Source organism: Triticum aestivum, chromosome 7D, assembly GCF_018294505.1.
Source record: "Triticum aestivum cultivar Chinese Spring chromosome 7D, IWGSC CS RefSeq v2.1, whole genome shotgun sequence".
Taxonomy (NCBI): domain Eukaryota; kingdom Viridiplantae; phylum Streptophyta; class Magnoliopsida; order Poales; family Poaceae; genus Triticum; species Triticum aestivum.
In genome coordinates, this window is record NC_057814.1 from 155,735,182 (window position 1) to 155,753,827 (window position 18,646).

At 46.8% G+C, this 18,646-nt stretch overlaps 3 protein-coding genes across 4 annotated transcripts; all 3 read right to left on the minus strand.

The window, feature by feature from the left end:
* Positions 1 to 3,507: 3,507 nt before the first annotated feature.
* LOC123163798 (perakine reductase) lies at positions 3,508 to 7,694 on the minus strand. 2 transcript variants are annotated; one of them, XM_044581182.1, is made up of 7 exons: positions 7,436 to 7,650; positions 7,163 to 7,330; positions 6,377 to 6,580; positions 6,128 to 6,300; positions 5,256 to 5,352; positions 5,020 to 5,173; positions 3,508 to 3,917 (listed from the first exon to the last, which is right to left on the minus strand). In XM_044581182.1, exons 1-7 carry the CDS (start codon positions 7,484 to 7,486, stop codon positions 3,739 to 3,741), a joined length of 1,026 nt encoding a protein of 341 aa, XP_044437117.1. In that variant the 5' UTR covers positions 7,487 to 7,650; the 3' UTR covers positions 3,508 to 3,738. The 2 variants fall into 2 exon arrangements, with proteins under 2 accessions (XP_044437117.1, XP_044437118.1); XM_044581183.1 differs by lacking the exon at positions 6,377 to 6,580 and having other exon boundaries at positions 7,436 to 7,694.
* Positions 7,695 to 12,200: 4,506 nt separating this feature from the next.
* Positions 12,201 to 13,603, minus strand: LOC123163799 (uncharacterized). The gene has a single exon (XM_044581184.1). It carries the CDS (start codon positions 13,386 to 13,388, stop codon positions 12,471 to 12,473), a length of 918 nt encoding a protein of 305 aa, XP_044437119.1. The 5' UTR covers positions 13,389 to 13,603; the 3' UTR covers positions 12,201 to 12,470.
* Positions 13,604 to 16,988: 3,385 nt separating this feature from the next.
* On the minus strand, positions 16,989 to 18,524 carry LOC123165027 (metalloendoproteinase 2-MMP-like). Its single transcript, XM_044582657.1, has one exon. The coding sequence runs from the start codon at positions 18,288 to 18,290 to the stop codon at positions 17,190 to 17,192; it is 1,101 nt and encodes a 366-aa protein (XP_044438592.1). The 5' UTR covers positions 18,291 to 18,524; the 3' UTR covers positions 16,989 to 17,189.
* Between the last annotated feature and the right edge of the window lie 122 nt (positions 18,525 to 18,646).

Below are 18,646 nucleotides of genomic sequence, written 5' to 3' on the forward strand. Positions count from 1 at the left end.
CAAGATGATTGCTCGTTATTGGTGGTCTCATCAGAAGGAACATGATAAGATGCACGGGGTTGGATGGTAGAAAATGAAGCTACTGAAGAAACACGATGGTTTGGGGTCTAGGAACCTATACTGTTTAACCTTCAATGCTTGCGAGGAAAGTATGGAGGCTACTACAGAGCCCTGTGTTAAACAACATGTGTACGTGACAGGAGAAACCCTTACCGCATGGATAATGACACACTCACCGAAAGACTCCTTCATAACAAAACCAGACTACAAATCTCTCTGAGTGTTTGGTTGCTCTTGTTGGCCTAATCTTAGACCATACAACAATCGCAAGCTTATGTACCGATCCAAACAGTGTGTATTTATTGGATATAGTGCACAACATAATGAGGTCAAGTATCTCGATGTCTCCACCGGTCGCGTATACATCTCTCGCGATGTTATTTTTGATGAAACCAAATTTCCATTTGTTGATCTTCATCCTAATGCCGATGCTCTCCTTAGGAAAGAAATTCTCCTCTTGCCATCGCATCTCTTCGGTATTGATCATGGGGGGAGGATAATTGTGATGATCATACGCTGACTAATCCTCATAACCTTGTGCATGAGTATTATGATGATGCAGATACAACAAATATTACGGCTGGTGAAGAAATCAAAGAAAATGGTGCAGAAATGCCCCAAAACAGTCAACATTTCATGTGTCAAACCTTGGGAGACATACCCTCCAGGGGATCGGAGCAACAACAGTTTGGCAACCGATCCATCACGGGATCCGTGCGGCTATAGGGCGGCGGCACCACAAAAAACGTGTTGTCTGCGCCCACGCCCACCAGGAGCCGCGGTGTCAGCCCAGCCGCCGCCACGCGGTCGCCTCTCACCGGCCTAGAAGCTCCACCGGGCCCGCGCCAATCTGGCTCCCCCACGCGGCGGGCCGAGAGCCGCTGGCCCGCGAGTGGGCCTCGCTGCTACGCACGCCGCCAACAGGCCAGCACGAGGGCTCGCACTGATTCGGCCAGGGCTCCAGGCGCGCGATCTAGGGTTGATCCTGTCGCGGCCACAGGGACTGGCGCGGGATCCTCTGTGCTGCCCGCGGCTACTTTGTCCTCTACAGAGGCCACAGAAGATCCAGCCGAGCCAGGAGCTTTTGCGACGTCAGGAGCTTTTGCGACGTCAGGAGAATCCGCCTTGGGATCGGCTGGCGCAGATGCAGTTGGATCTTCTGTGCCCGTTTCTACTCCACTCCTTCCACGCACACGTCTACAAAAGGGAGTAATTCAGCCTATAAATTATAAAACCAAATTTGGTCTTGCATGTTCTACAAGTGAACCAAGCACCCTTGATGAAGCTCCAAGTGATGCACGTGGAGAAAGGCTATGGAGGAAGAACACTTGGCACTTCAGAAAAAACAAAACGTGCCATCTGGTTTCCCCACCACAAGGTAAAAACTTAACTGACTGCAAGTGGGTTTACAGAATTAAAAAGAAATCTGATGGAACCATAGACCTTTACAAGGCAGACTTGTGGCAAAAGGTTTTAAACAACGATATGACATAGACTATGAAGACACCTTTAGTCCTGTTGTCAAGGTTGCCACTATTCGTCTTGTGTTATCTATTGTTGTTTCCAGGGGTTGGAGCCTTAGAAAGCTAGATGTACAAAACGCGTCCCTTCATGGTGTTCTGGAAGAGGAATTATACATGAAACAACCTCCCGGGTTCGTCGATAAAAACTCACCCTCTCATGTTTGCAAACTTGATAAAGCTCTTTATGGACTGAAGCAGGCACCCAGGGCATGGTACTCACGTCTCAATCAAAAGTTGCAAGCACTTGGCTTTGTTTCATCAAAGTCGGATACCTCACTGTTTATCTATAATAAGTCAAATACATCTATATTTGTGCTTATCTATGTTGATGATATTATTGTCACAAGTTCATCTGATGAGGCAGTGGCAGGACTGTTGAAGGATCTAGGTGCTGAATTTGCTCTCAAGGATTAGGGAGACTTGCACTTCTTCCTAGGTATCGAAGTAAGAAAACTTGAAGATGGTCTTCATCTTTCCCAAGGAAAATATGCCACTGACCTGGTAAGAAGAGTTGGTTTGCAAGGATGTAAGCCTGTACCAACCCCTCTGTCTAGTACAAAAAAAACTATCTCTTACAGAAGGACATCTCCTGAATCAAGAGGACAGTACCAGATATAGAAGTCTAGTAGGAGCACTTCAATACCTCACTCTGACAAGGCCTGATATTTCCTTTGATGTTAAAAAAGTATGCCAGTTCCTTCATGCACCTACCACAGTTTATTGGACTGCTGCAAAACGTATTGTAAGATATGTGAAACATACTATGAGTCTTGGTCTTACTCTCAGCAAGTCCTCATCTACTCTTGTCAGTGATTTCTCTGACTCTGACTGGGCAGGATGCCTAGATGACAGATGCTCCACTGATGGGTTTGCAGTGTTCTTTGGACCTAATCTCATATCATGGTGTGCAAAGAAACAAGCAACTGTATCAAGGTCAAGTACAGAGGCTGAGTACAAGGCATTGGCAAATGCTACAGCAGAGATCATTTGGGTCCAGTCCATGCTGAAAGAGCTTGGTGTGAAACACGTCCAGGCTCCATGCTTATGTGTGATAATCTTGGTGCTACCTATCTGTCTATCAATCCTGTCTTTAATGCAAGAACAAAACACATTGAGATAGATTTCCATTTTGTCAGAGAACGTGTAGCTAACAGACAATTGAAAATTCGTTTTGTGCACTCAAGGGACCAGGTTGCAGATGGCTTCACCAAGGCGTTACCTACAAAAAATCTTGAAGAGAAGTTGAGATTAAGGGAGAGTGTTAAATAACATGTGTACCAACATGTGTACGTGATAGGAGAAACCCTCACCGCATGAATCAAAGGCTGTAGCGACCGAACCTTGTGGCGTAGGATAGACCAGGAGTTTGTTATAGTTTATATTCTTGTTGTAACTTGGAGATCTATCTCTGGTCTATCCCTTGCTTCCCAAGATTGTAATCCTAACTACTTGTACGCTATATAAATACGAAGCCGTCGGCCCTGGCAAAGGCACGACGTTCCCAGCCTTTTCACACCCTGAATCACTGTGCGCTTGTGTATTTAGACAAATCTAAGACAAGGATTTTGGGACGGAGGGAATATCTAGCTAGGTCTCTTTATTTAAGCATGTATGTACCGACAAGGTTTCTCCGACACCTCCTAATTTTGTAAGCGGGGCTGCACTGCATACAGACCATCAGCCATTACGTGTAAGTAATGCATTTTCTGCAACGGCATGCATAAGTCGGAGCTTGCCTGTTCGACGTCGTGGTGGGTTACTTTGGTGTAACTACAGGAAGTTGTATGTGGACTCTGTCAGTAATCTCATTCAGTCATGCGTGGAAACATTACAGCAGTAGCAATTTTCAATGAATGATCGATACCCAACAAACCTAATTTCACTCCACATATGACACCAAAAGAAAATGTGCAGCAGAAAAGAGTTTAACTTGAATTCGACACCTTTTATCTTTATCATGTGTAGCAATTGATACATCCAACAGAAAATCAATGGCATCTGTTGTTTCAGGAACAATGTTTCCCTATTCTTGAGTATGGACGAGCTCGATTCTTTCACATTTCCCCCCTTGAATGTACGTATCCAGCAAGGTGGAAGCAAATTCAGCATAACGCGGTGAGATGTTCTTTGATTTCCGAGTGAAGATGCAAAATGGCTACTTTTGAGGTGGAGTGTTTGCAACCCTCCAAGAATAAGGCTCCAGGATTCCAATGATCCTGGACCCAGCCACCTCGCCGGCAGGGACAGCGGCTGAGATTTCTTTCAGGTCTTCCTTGCTCAGCTTTACCTTTACAGCCTCGATGTTATCATCGAGGTTCTTCAGTTTTGTTGTTCCTAGATTCAAAGAACAGTTAGACATTTACACATAAATTAAATGGACACAGCTGCTATGTTTTGTCGCAATAAAAATGATTGCACTTCTGTAACCTCCATTTTGTTGAGAAAGCTGCTGTTTGAGTACAAGGGAAGGGAAGGAGCGCGTAGATTATTTTGCTATGTGAAGAAACACAATAACAACTACAAAGTTAATATCCAGTACGGGTTCCATGGCACCGCCTCCAATAATACATAACTATTTATACCATAGATTTAAAACGAGATATCTACAAATTAAAGCTTATTTTGGGTCTATTTGTTTGAGTTGTGATGATATTTAGACCTATACATTTGTAGTGTAATTTTCATAATTTTTTAACATATATATTGAAGTTATGTTATTCATACATCGTATCTGTAAAACTGTGGCACCCCCAATTTTAAGATCCTAGATCCGCCACTGACCCAACATACAAATATAAGTAAGGAGGTCATGAAAATTCAGAGGTCAAGATGCTATAACCTAATTGCACAGATGAGCAGGGCATATGTGCCTGAAACTGACATTATGACAACCAACAGGCAAGGCCCAACTGGTTAACTGTGCAAGACAGTCCTCAAGATGACTCACCCTTATAGTGCGTGGTGATATGGGCTGATGCTAGCATTAGACTGGTTATGCTTAAGAAATGCATCGTTTCAGATGACAAAAGAACAAATTTCATCAGTATTCAAGACAGAAATGAAACTATGCACTACTGCATATTCAGCTAATGCAGTATCTTGCACTGTCCTGGAAAACATGCAAAAACTGTTAGGTATCATCGTGGTTTACGCTCAGAGCGCTGAAGCTAGTGCAATAACCTGGCAAAGTACAACGCGTCAGCTTTGCACCAATAGCTTCTAGGTACAAATGTTGTCACTTTTGTTCAATTTCAGAGAAGTCTTCCAGTTGACTCATTGTTAGAAATATTTGTCATGCTTGAAAGGTTCAGATGTAGACTAGGCGCAAGACCCTGTTCTTATAGGATGGGTACAAGATCATATTAAGATTGATGATAGGGAGTATTTGAGAGAAGAACTCTACTAATTCATAGCACGCGGATGTTAAAAAGGGTACCAGGGATTGGAACGACATCATCCCCTTGATGAAGAACCCAGGCAAGAGCAAGTTGAGCAGGTGTGCAGCCATACTTGGTGGACAATATTTCGAGTCGTGTATACAGAACTTTATTCTTCTCCAGGTTTTCTCCAGTATACCGAGGATGTTTGGACTGCAACGGGATAGATGAGGCAGTCACACAAATAACATCACCTTTCTCTGGAAGAAGATTATACTAGTTTAACTTTTCTTACCAGTAAACTCCCTGATGGTAAGCTCTCTACGGCTGCCCTGCCAGCAAAGAAACCGCGACCAAGTGGGCTGTATGGAACAACTCCGATGCCAAGCTCCCTGAATGCAAATACTTCACATCACAAACGGAAGTCTGAAGACGCCATGAACAAAGTGTAAAATAGCTGCTAGCTACCCCGGACATGAAGAGTAAGAAGAATTCTATATGTCAATATGTCTAGTAACTTCCAAACCAAAGAAAATATAGTCCAACAGGGGAGCGGCGACAAGGGTGAGATAACAGGATTTTGCTCCTGGCAGGATATGAAACCCTGACCAGCAGGGATGCAGCAATGCAACCTTACCACTGGCTATCACACAGTTCTTTATAAATCCCAAACAAAGCAACAAATTATTTCTGAACTGCATTATCATTTTCACTTCATACTTACGGGTCCAACATGCAAAATATAATATGACAGAGACAACGTCATGACATATGCAAACCCGAGTTTGATGATGGAGCCAGATGGAGTGATTTTCCTGTAATCAACCATGTAAGACATAACAGCGAACTCCTTTGTTTTTTGACAACTATAAACTTATAAAGTTGGTAGGATTAGCTTACTCATATAAGTACTAATCGACCAGGAATCAGCTAAGCGCAGCTGCCCGATTGCGTAGATGCATAGCCCAACCATAAAAGAATATTATTCACCTCATTTTTTTCTGAATGATTTGGAATGATGTTGTCAGTGACTTTACTGTTGAATACGATACTAATAGTACTGATTGAAAAATGTATGAAAGGAAAATGTACACTGGGTTTTCTGGAATTAAAGTAAAAAATGACTGTTTGTAAAAAGTACTCTATATAGGACTAGACTGGATGAACCTGCATAGTGGGATAATATCTTCCTCTATATCCCTGGTCCATAGTGACCACTCCATCTGCACTGCGGTGATCGGATGAACTGCATGTGCCCGTCTAATGGTATCGGCACTAGCCTCAGACAAGCCAACATACTTGACTTTCCCTTCTTCAACCAACTTCTTCAGTTCCCCCATCTACACATGCCAAATGAAGAAGTCAGTCACAAGTAACGAAATTTAGAGCACGATTACTCGATCGACCGATACAGACGGTTTCCTCTATAGGCACTGACTGGTCAATGCGATGCTGGAAATATAGATCGATGTAGTCCACACCGAGGCGCACAAGGCTTGCTTCGCAGCTCGCACGCACATATTCTGGAGTGCCCTTCACACACAGGCCACCGGCGTCGAATCCTGCGATGCCACACTTGGTGGCCACTTGAACCCTTTCACGAGGCACTTGCCTTAGTGCCTGCTCAAGACATTTGCACCACATCACTCATCAGGTTACAGAGAAGAAAGCAGCAATTTAACTCGTCGGTGCATTCTGACTTGATGCAATGTGTCTAGTGGCCGACCTTAGTGCAGACAACTGAAGATCAAGATCCCTCCAATGCTATGCTAAACACAAAACAAAAATACAATGAGATCTAAACACGTTCTAGGATCTCTAACTCTTGTTTTTGCCACTCTAACTTTTGCCCATTTCTTATGCCACTCTAGCTCTTCACATTTCACTTTTGCTACTCTAAACTTTTGACAATACATCACAATTGCCATTTCGGCAAAAGCAAAAAATTTTGGCAAAAATGAATGTCAAATTTTAGAGTGGCATAAGAAAAATGGACAAAAGCTAGAGTGAAAAGAACAAAAACAAAATCCGATATCAGACGGTCACCAGAGGACGCGATGAACGGTGCGCGCGGCGACCGATCTGGCGCTCAGATGGGTCGACCGGCGCGGAGCACCGGCCATTTTCACCGCCCCTCAGCGAACAAAGCACAAAAACAGCATATTCGAGCTTGGAGAGTGAGAGCAAGAGGAGGATTTTGACCTTTCCGAGCAGGACCTCGTTGGTGTGTGGCCCATACGCATCGGCGGTGTCGAAGAAGGTGACGCCGGCGTCGAAGGCGCGCCGTATGACGGCGACGCCAGCATCCTCCGGCACCGGATCGTTGTACACGCCGGTGAGGCCCATGCATCCGAACCCGATCTTGGACACCTACCTCGCAAATGGCACATCCCCAACTCATCATTCGATCCTGCAGGTATTTTCCCTGCAGATTTGCGAACAGATTCCAGGTGGGATTTTCGGTTGGTTTGTTACCTCGAGGCCCTGCGTGCCAAGCTTCACTCTGGCCATCTGGCTCTGCTCCATGGATGATGGATCGAACTGCGCAAGCAAGATTAGTAGCAACAAGGCTCAGGAGGAAGAAGACTGAGGGGAAAGGACAGACGACCTCGCCGGCTTTGTTTGTTCCGGGGTTGGGCCAAGTGTTTCTTTCCGGATTTATTATTGCTTGTGGGCCCAAGCCCAAGACATCGTCTTCCACGTCAAAAAGGAAAGGGAAAAAAAGCCGAGATAAGTGAGTTCGTTTATTTGCCTCCAAAAAAAGTGAGTTCGTTTATTCCCCTCAATTATAAGGTTTGGGACAAATCACCCCATAACATTTTTGTTTTTTTTTTGCAAAAAAGTACCCATATCTATCATAAAAGTTCACCAGAAGTACAGTACTCCCTCTAGTGATCTAAACGAGTATTTGACAAAAAACTACCACATTAGGGGTATCCGTCCCACTAAACTACCACATTCAAAAAAGTGACTGATAACTACCAAAATTTTCTAATTTTGTGACTAAAAACTACCACTTTTGAAAAATGGCCCGTTTAGACGATTTAAACGCGATTATGACAAACGGGACCCACCCATCAGGGCTGACGTGGCGGCTCAGTCAACTCCATTTGTTTTGACCGTCAAGTTGACCGTTATGACAGGTGGGGCCCACATGTCATCATCAACCTTCCTCCTCCTGTGTCTCTCTTGGGCATTTCAACAAGCACCTTCTGTGCATCTAAGGGAAGGAGGCGATGGCAAGGGGAAGAGCGACCTCCAGCACGACCCGCCTTAAGTCGTGGTGAGCCCGCCTCCTTCCAGCTCCCCGCTGCGGTCACGACCGCCACGCGCGCTGGAGATGAGCGGCCGCGCCGCCACCGCCGCCGTGGGCTTCCTCTGCGGCGATGATGACCAGGAAGACCAGGCGGAAGAGGAGCGTGGCGAGGAAGACGAACGGCACGACGCCATGCACGAACGACTCCACGCCGCCGGTGTCAGAGTGACTCCAGCTGTACTTGTACCAAGAGTTGAGATAATATGCCGGGACGGCCGTGGACGCGGGCTCCGCGGCGGCGACCAGCGTGGCGCCGGCGAAGATGGCACGGGGCCGGGGCGTGCCGCGGACGAGCTCCGAGAGTGAGCGCGGCTGGTCGCCGCAGAGCGTGGCGCAGGCGGCCTGCGTCGCGAGCTTGCTAGCGAGTACGTTAGGTGGAGGACGAGTAGCGCCGCTGGGTGCAGCCACGCCCGCGTACACCTCGACGACACTGCTCCAGAGCACTACCCCCACCACCAAGTTGGCCGGTGACGTGGACCTGGCGCTCGTGCTCAGCTCCACCGACGCGGGATGTACCTGGCTTCCTCACCTGCTCCTCCAAATCGACACAAGAGCAGCTGGATGAGCTTGCTCGCGTACGTGGTCGGGCTGGAGCTCACCTGCTCTCCTCCCATGCACATAAGATGCTTGTTGAAATGCCAAAGAGAGAGAGAGGAGGAAGAAGAAGGTTGATGTGGGCCCTACCTGTCATAACGGTTAACCTGACGGTCAAAACAAACGTAGTTGACTTCGCCGCCATGTCAGCCTTGACGGGTGGGTCCCGCCTGTCATAAACACATTTAAATCGTCTAAACTGGTCATTATTCAAAAGTGGTAGTTTTTTGTCACAAAAATAGAAAAATTTGGTAGTTATCAGTCACTTTTTTGAATGTGGTAGTTCAGTGGGACGGGAACCCCTAATGTGGTAGTTTTTTGTCAAATACTCGATCTAAACACTCTTATATTATTTTACGGACGGAGTATAAAATATCCTCGGCATAAAAATATTTACATCGATGTCCATGAACCACAGAACGACCACTACCGCCGCCAGAAGGAGCTGCTGATGCGCCGTTGTCGTTGATTGCTTCCTGGAGCCGGCCTAGCCTTGCCATTGATAGCCGAGAAGTCTTCATGCAGGTGCCCCTAAGAAGCAGCACCTTGGAGCCCTGTCGTCACGGTTTAAACCTTAAATCAATCTGAAGTGTCTAACATCATTAGTCGCCATCACGAATGTGGGGACAGAAACCCTAACCACGTCGTCCCAAGAGATGGCAGGAATCTACACCGAAGCTTTGTGGACTCTGTCCCAATGGATGAAGTCGAGAATCGTGCTGGAAAAACAACCTGTAGGTAATAATAAAGTTGTTATTATTCTATTTCCATGTTTATGATTAAGTTTATGTTCTATGCTAGAATTGCATTAATTGTTGAATATGAGAGTCGGAGGAAAAACTTAATTGCATGTATGGAATTATAAACACCAAACAAATCCCTAGTCAGGCATCTGGACTAGATCTTCTATTGTTGATGGTGCTTGTTGAGCGAGCTCAGCTCCATGTGATTCCTGAGAAAAATAAACAGAAGGTAGAAAAATGCAAAAATGGATATTACAAGTAAAAAGCAGGTAAAGTGAAACAAAAGAACAGTTGAACAGAAAAACTAGTCACGTGAGAACAAGCTACTCAAGAAAAGTGGAACGGGTACTAATCTTTGATAAGAGTTGTCTCTCAATTCTGGGACACTAGCTTTCTAGCCTGTTGATTTTTCAAAATACAGCTTGGGGTTTGACAAGTAGATTGTACCCATGAAAGCTCCACATCTAAAGGTGCCACCACACTGCAAAAAGGAAGGGTTTTCCTCATTTCTGCAGGTTTATCTCCATTTTCACTTAACAATAAACGATCAGACTGTAGTAGGAGTCAGACAGCCATTGCAAAGCAACTTGCAAAAGATCACAGCAGCTAAGCCACATGACACATTGTACAACTTGAAATCCTATTTCTCGCAGGACAGTGATGGTACAATAATGTCCCTGTAATTTAGGGAAATGAACAGCAGATAAGCCACATGACTCATGGTATCACTCGGGTGGCCTATATTGCTATTTGTCAAAGGCAGCAATATTGGTATCATGATGTCCCTGAACTTTGGAGAATAAACTATCTTGGCGTCGATGATGAAGCATCAGACCTTGTTTCTCAGCTTCGGTGGAGGAACATACATGCTGGAAAGTGGGCCAGGAAGGAGCCAAGAAAGAAAAAGAAGATGCATGCACTACCATTATAGCAAGGCATTGTATTACTGTGACAATTGCGGATTTGTTTAGAGGAACTGCACAGGAATATCACATGTAACAGTTAACCTTTTATGGGAAGTGAGAAAAAAAAAAGTATATCTTACAAACAGGTCCTAGCTAATTGAAGGCAAGAGAAAGAATAAAATGGCCAGATGTTTCATATTTACCTTATCCATGGAGTACTCTTATGGTCAGTTTCTTTTTTCTTCAGGTAAGAGTTAAATGTGAGAAAATGAAATTGCAGTCATACTGGGAGGCAATGTGTAACATATTTGTCATTTTAGAAATACAAGGTAACTCTGCCAGATTAAATCGTTGAACAACTACTGTTCACTTGGTTAATTCACAACAAAAAATGTGACCAAGCAACTGTTGAGGATAGATCTACTGCCAATGTGCTACAAGAGATGTTAACTTGGTTAGCCTTCCTCAACACCCAAAAATAATGCCACGGCAGTAACCCACTGGACCTTTAAGGTAAAAACATTAATTGATACCAAGGAAAAAGGATCTGAGCTAATACAGTGGTTGAGGTGGTCTATTTGTTAATCTGAAGTCTTCTAGGAATAGCCCCAAAGCACGTCCTGTGTGTGCGTGTGTGTGGGGGGGTACAGTTTGTTCCTTCGAACAGAAGTAGAAAATGTTGTACTTGCATATGATCATGTCCCCAACCTACTTCTGTAAGGCATATGCTGAATGCAAAGAACGGTTATGCCCAGAGGATCATGCCATACAGCACCGATTGGAGTTCATCTAAACAACCTTGTTGATAATAACAAAAATGCATAATCACTTCAGTTTTGGTCCAGTTTGTAATAATGGATAGCAAGGATTGAAAATCTAGATTCAAGCGACGAAGCACATCGACAAAAGTTTCAGCAAACTATCTCAAGATAGTTATATTTGAGCGATTTCTCAAAACAACTCATAAAGGAGGAATCACGTACATGGGAAAAGAGCATGAGGAGCCAGAAGGTAAGTGTGCATACTAAAAAAACTCCAAACCGCAGAAGAAAACCAGTTTTCGGCCCACTAGTTTTGGGAAAAAATTGATGAGACGACCAGAAATGGATGCTAGATTGATGATAAAGACAACCTCATGTACTATGACAAAAATATTATCATCATTTGCAACTGTAGGGCAAAGGTAATCACCTCAACTATGACCCTTGCAGGCAGTTCTGCAACAAATCTTCACTCAGCATGACTGAATAACTGGGGGATAGTGCATCCATCAACCATCTAACACAATTACCAGCATTCCTCCTGCATTGAGTCAACCAACAAAAGAAAAGAACAATTAACCAAATAGACAGACAGATATAGCAGTTAAACTTTTAAATACGTAACAATTTGTACATCCCTCCACCTTGCAGTCTGACGCCCGATGGTTTTACTTCCCAACTGATCTCAAAAGGCACAGCTCATCAGGACCGAACACAGAGGACCTACTTAAGATAACAAGATGCACACAGCAATGCATTATTCAGCTCAATCACTCTTCTGAAACCAAAATTCATGTAACTATGACCTGACATGCACGAGGAAAATAGAAGATGAGTAAAAGTTAAAAATTGTTCGAAGCAGACATCAACTGGTCATACAGATACAGTACAGTAACAAGAGTTCGAGCGTTGTTGACAAACTTAAACATGAACTAACTTTTTATTCCTCAGAAAACTATCTGAATCGACGATATTACAATATTGTACAAAGGCTAACTTTGATGTATGCAAATCAAATTGTGCACGCTCCTACACACACCTAAGGTGATCTCAATCAAGTATCGAAAAGAGGGTACCATACTGAAATGCAGTGGAAACACACAAACATGATGCCGGATCACTCTTCAGTTTCACTGTGATATTCACCTCGAATGAGCTATTCTACATCAAAAGCACCCAACTCCATCCCCGTCACTTGGGATCATCAGGTGTCTGCACGGAGATCTGCTGATGTGAGTTCACCCCATTCGCCACCTGTGGCTCTGCGGTTGTGATCCCTTCATCTTCCTTCTCCTCATCCGAATCCAGGGTGAACTGAGATGTTAATGGCATGCCCTCCATCTGGACCTCCTTGTCCAGCATCCTGTAGCCGCTCGGTGGGCTGCCGTTCCCTCTGGCGATGACAGTAGCGTACGTGGCCGCCCCGGCGAGCACGAGCAGCGCGAGGTGGCCGTTGAACTGCAGCGTGGCGACGGAGCGCGCGCGGTGGTAGTCCTCGTGGGTGCGGCACTTGATGGTGTAGTCCGCCCGGCTCTGCGCGTGGAGCGCGCAGCCGGCGGCGATGGCGTCGGTGAAGAAGGAGAAGCCCATCTGCAGCATCCAGGTGCCCTGCAGGGCGAGGCCCGCGGCGCGGGCGAGGCGGGGCGGCGCGGCCCCCGGGCGGTGCGCGGCGAGCAGGGTGGCGCCGAGGCAGACGGCGACGGGGACGAGGAAGAGGTCGAAGTAGCGGTTCTCGATGCCGGCGGCGGTGGAGGGGCGGCGGTGCGCGAAGAGCAGGAGCTCCTGCCCGAAGGCCGCGGCGAGGAGGAGGTCGAGCAGCGGCGGCGGGGGCGGGGCGGCGAGCGGCGCGAACGCGAACGGGGCGAGGGAGTGGAGCAGGAAGAGCGCGGAGGCGGCGAGCGTGGGCAGCGCGAGGTGGTGCGCGGAGAGCAGCGCGGAGAGGAGGCAGAGCGCGGAGAGCAGCGCGGCGAGGAGGCCCCGGTGGTGCGGCGGCGCGGAGAGGCGGCGCGGGAGGAGCGGGAGCCGCGGGAGGCGCGGCTGGAGGGCCTCGAGCGCCGCCAGCGCCAGGAGGCCCAGCCCGGCGCCCGAGTAGGCGAGGAGCCCCGGCATGCGTGCCTCGGCCGGCGGTGGATCTGAGCTGGGGCGGGAGGGGCTGGCGGCGACTAGTTGGTGGCTCTGGTGCGGGGTGATCGGATCGGCGCGGGAGTCAGCGGCGGTTGGTTGGGTTGGGCTGGGCTTGGCGGGTGGCGGGTGGCGACAGGAGGCCGGCACGGTTGACGAGCTGTGCGGGGATGTGTCACTGTCGTCACCTCACACAAATCGTACTCCTTTCGAGAGAGAGAGAAGCGAATTTACGTAGACAGGTCATGATTGAGGGTGTACTAGAAAAAAAAAAGTCATGATTGAGGGTGTGTTCGGTGGCCATCTCGCATCGACTCCATTTGGCATGTGCTCATGGTTGAAGTTCAAGCGTCGTCTTTGTCTCTGGCATTATAAGAGCAGCTCTGTGTGGTATGTGTAGTTTTGATCATGTGATGCCGAGTTATTGTTTGCAAGCATTTCCCTTTGTTTTGTGTGATAGAGGGTGGGTGTAACTGCTCGAAAGTCCTTATGACAATGACTTCTCACCCGCAAAAAAGACAATGACTTCTGACGTGGTTTGTGGACGGCACTTGTGCAATGGTGTGGGTACAAATTCTATGCATGGGAAGAGCATAAACTGATAAAAACTTATAAGGGCTGCTCTACCACATGCCATTGGGAGCTTGGGAAGAGGAGCTGATAAACTGATAAACACGTAAGTTTAACATTTTTTTAAGTTTAACATTTTCTTGAATACACATGGTCAATATTTTTTCCATTCACATTTAACATTTTTTTAATACATGGTCAACAATTCTTCTATACACATTTAATATTTTTCAAATACAATTTTAACATTCTTTGAATACATCATCAATATTTTTTATACACATTTAACATTTGTAGACAAGTTTAGCATTCGTTAAATACATGGTTGGCATTTTTTATATACACATTTAACATTTTTTTTGAAGACAAGTTAACAATCTTTGAATACATGGTCAACATTTTTTCTGTACACATTTAACATTTTTCAAAGACAAGTTTCTTAATATATGGTACACTTTTTTTTCTATTCACATGTAAAAAAAATATATACAAATTTAAAAAAAATTTAATACATGGCCAATATTTTTAAAATACAAGTTTAACTTTTTCGAACACTTGTTCAACATTTTTTAAAATGGTTGGATTAACATTTTTTAAGTACATGGTTAACATTTATTCTATACACATTTCATGTTGTATATTTTTTGTATACAAGATAATTTTTTTATTTCTATACACATTTAACATTTTTAAATACTTGATTAACATTTGTTGAAATGTTTTATGTAAAGTATTTCTTTGTAATATATAATATCTGGAAATATAAATAAAAGAAAAGAAAAAAGTGAATAAAAACATAAAGAAAATGAGAATATGGCATGTGGCTTCTGGTCAGCGACGCGATGGGCTGGCCCAATATGGAGCGCGCCTTCCTAGACTTCCCATCGTCTTTAGGCTAGACATATCACCGCCCGGTTCTGACGGGGACGCCTATGGGCGATTCCTATTTTGCACTGTAGGTGCCCGTTATTACTGCTTTTGCAAACGGGCCCCTACATCGCATTCATTGTGTTCGGCCCATTACTTTCGTTCCCAACAAGTCTCGCCTGTTTCATTAAATTTCAAAAATAGGTGCTGGGCACGAGATCAAACTCGCGACCCTATCGTTCAAAAGCATGCGCAACAACCACCAGGGCACTAACCTGCTTGTGCACTGTTTCTTTGTTTTTCTCTTTTGTTTGTTCGTGAGTCCGTTTTGTTCCTTTCTTTTTTTCTACTTCTTTTACTTTTTCTTTTTCTATTTTTCTTAAGTTCATGAAATTTTCTTCAAAATCGATGAACTTTTGTAAATTAGGTGAACCTTTTTTCAAATACGGTGAACTTTTTTCAAAATAGATGAAAATTTTCAAATCGGATGAACTTTTTTCAAACGGATGAACTTTTTTTCAAAATCAGTGATTTGTTTTTCAAATTCGATGAACTTTTTAATCGGTAAACTTTTTTTGAAATCCGATGAACTTTTTTTCCAAATCAATGAACTTTTTTAAAATTCGATCATATTTTTTGAAAAATTGATGAACTTTTCCGAAATTTAACAAACTCTTTTTCAAAAAATCGTGAACTCATAAATCTCAGTGGTATAGTAAAATGGCTGAGTAATAAATAGCGCGGCTATATTAGTTCTAATACAATTTGCGTTGCTTTTGTTCAATAGTGTTCTGAACGTCTAGTGGTTAAGCTAAGCCACGCGGATGTGTGGAGCGAGATCGATTCCCCATACCGCCATTTTTTCGGGTGGTTTTTTAGCGAACGAATCTGTTCCTGGGCCAAGCTTAAAACAGCCCAAGAGGGCGCGCTGTAGGCGCAATTTCCAGGTTCGGGCGCCTACAAGCCGAACAGGACCTCCCACGCCTATGTGACGCTTCTAGCAAGGCATAGCGCCACGCCACTTGCATGCGCCGTTTTTTACGTCGTGAGGACACAGAAATTTCAAACGAAGGAATTACTCTTTTTTTTTGGGAAAACATTCAATCATGGTAGTACAACGAACACCGGAAATAAAAAATACATCCAGATCCGTAGACCACCTAGCGACGACTAAAAGCACTGAAGCGAGCCGAAGGCGCGCCGCCGTCATCGCCCCTCCATCGCCGGAGTCGGGCACAACTTGTTGTAGTAAACAGTCGGGAAGTCGTTGTGCTAAGGCCACATAGGACCAACACCCCAGAACAGCAACCGTCGCTGATGAAAAATAATGTAGATCGGAAGGATCCAAACCGAAGACACACGAACGTAGACGAACAACGATGAGATCCGAGCAAATCCACCAAAGATAGATCTGCCAGAGACACACCTCCACACGCCCACCAACGATACTAGACGCCGCCGGAACGAGGGCTAGGCGGGAGACCTTTATTCTATCTTCAGGGAGCCGCCGTCGTCTCGCCTTCCTGAACAGGACACAAACCCTAACAAGATTGAAAAAAAAAAACTAGAAACGGAGCCCTCCCGCCGGCCCTTGCCAGGATCCACCGCGCCTCCATGGCCCTAGAGCCACCGGAAACTAGGCGGACCTGCGTCGACGCCGACAAACGGAGGGATTACTCTATAGAGAAATTTTCCTTGGTGCCATTTTTAAAAAAGATGGCCATCTCAGATTTCTTCAAGGTTTGTATGGTACGGGCTATTATTCCATAGAAATTTTGAAGCAGACTAAACACGAGGTAATGAGACATCACTTTTCTTGGGTCTACAAATCATGTATCATCCTTGCGTGACATCCAAACGACATTTTTGTACTGTACCACATTTTCTGTTCCTGTGTTTTTGTTTCTTTTCCCGTGTTTCTTGGTTCTGATGAGTGGCACGACATAGTCAGACTCTAAACGGGTCAGGACGTAGTCTCACGTGGACTTATTCGCCTCATCTCGATCGATGCCGTGAACCTACCAAACAACGCGTATGACGCGAGAAATGCCGTCCAAATGCCACATCCACATGGAACCCCCGGGACAAATCATGTGGTTCTCGCCTGCTCCGTTAGATAACTACTGAAAAGCGACAACTCACAATGGCACATTCTGCAAAACTCATATGATATCACATGGCCACATGGGCGCACCACTATCGTACTATATGATTCGATCTATACACGCAAAATTCACGTATCTACACTATCTTGCACACCCAGTGACTAATGTTTGTACAACACAAATCCTAGAGCAAAGTGAATATATGCCCGTTAAAAAAATGGTCGTGAATCGATCGACGCAAGAAGAACTAGCACGACAAGGCTAGTGCGAGCGCAGCCGCCCCGGCCAGGCCGCTCCACGGGCCGGAGAGCGCGCGCGGGGCGGCGCTGTGGGTCTCCTCGCTGCTGGTGGCCGGCGGCGTGACGCCCTTGAAGTTGGGGTTGCCGCCGTAGAGGCTCTGGATGCCGTCGACGTCGTCTTTGGCCAGCTCCACCTTCTGCGTGCGCGACGTGATGGTCGGGTACATGATGGCGCCCTCCACCGACGAGTGGCCGAGCCCCAGCAGGTGGCCGATCTCGTGCACGGCCACCGACTCCAGGTCGACGGCGGCGTCCAGCGAGGCGCGCGACACGTCGCCGCCGGCCACCCAGGCCTCCGACGCGTCCAGGTGGAACCGGCCGTCGGTGGGCGAGAAGGCGTGCGCCAACGTGCCCAGCGGCCCGTCGAAGGCCTCGCCGTCGCCGTGGTCGCCCGAGTGGAACCCGATGGTGATGTCGGCGTCGGACGCCGACGCCGTCTCGGTGAAGTTGAGCGTGGTGGCCGCCGACCAGCGTGCGAAGGCGCTGGCGAACACCTTGCTCAGCGTGGCCCGGTCGATGGTCGTCTCGGTGGCCGCCGTGATGGCGTACCGGAGGCTCTTCTTGGAGCGCGGCCACGAGGGGGACCCCGGGAAGTAGGAGTAGAGGTTCCGGCCGTGGACCGTCGTCTTGCCCATGGCGGAGGTGCCGTTGATGATGTCGGCGACGCCGCAGCGCGGGGACATCATCTTGGCGACGGTGGACGCGTCCAGCTGGCCCGTGGCCTCGAGGCCGAAGTTGTGCTGGTAGGTCCGGATGGCGGACTCCATGTCGGCGTCGAACATGTCGTTGAACTTGGCCGGCGGCGCGGGGAGGTAGCCGAAGCGGCTGAGGTAGTCCTTGAGCCTCGCGAGCCCCTGCCGCTGGTCCCCGAACTGGCAGCCGGACAGGTTCTGGAACGCCGACCACGGGTTGGACAGCAGCGGCTTGATGTCCGGGAGGCCCTCCGGCAAGCTCCTGGCGGACACCGGCGCAGACATCAACACGGCGAGCACCGTGGCCGCGGCGGCGAGCGGAGCGAGGAGAGGGGAGACACTTCTGATGCTCGCCATTGTAGCGCTCGGCAAGATGGATGGATGAATGAGGCTAGGAAACAAAACCGCTGGGGTTATAAAGCTTGACGAGTCCAATGGAGGACTACTCGGTCAACCGGCAGGGCAAGGGAAAGCAGCCGCCCGGAGCCGGCCAACACGCTTGGATTTGGATCCTTCCTTGCTCTGCCGCATGGTGACCTGTTCCTGGAGCAATGCTACACCTACGTAATAATAGGTCCTGTGTGGGGAGGTTGGAGGGGAGAAGTTTCCCTCTACTCGGTCGGAATAGTCTAATGCTGGCCTTACCAAGCTGGTGGAAGGATGTTTTCAGAAAGTGATGATGTGGCCATGTGTACGTATTGAAAAGCGAGGAT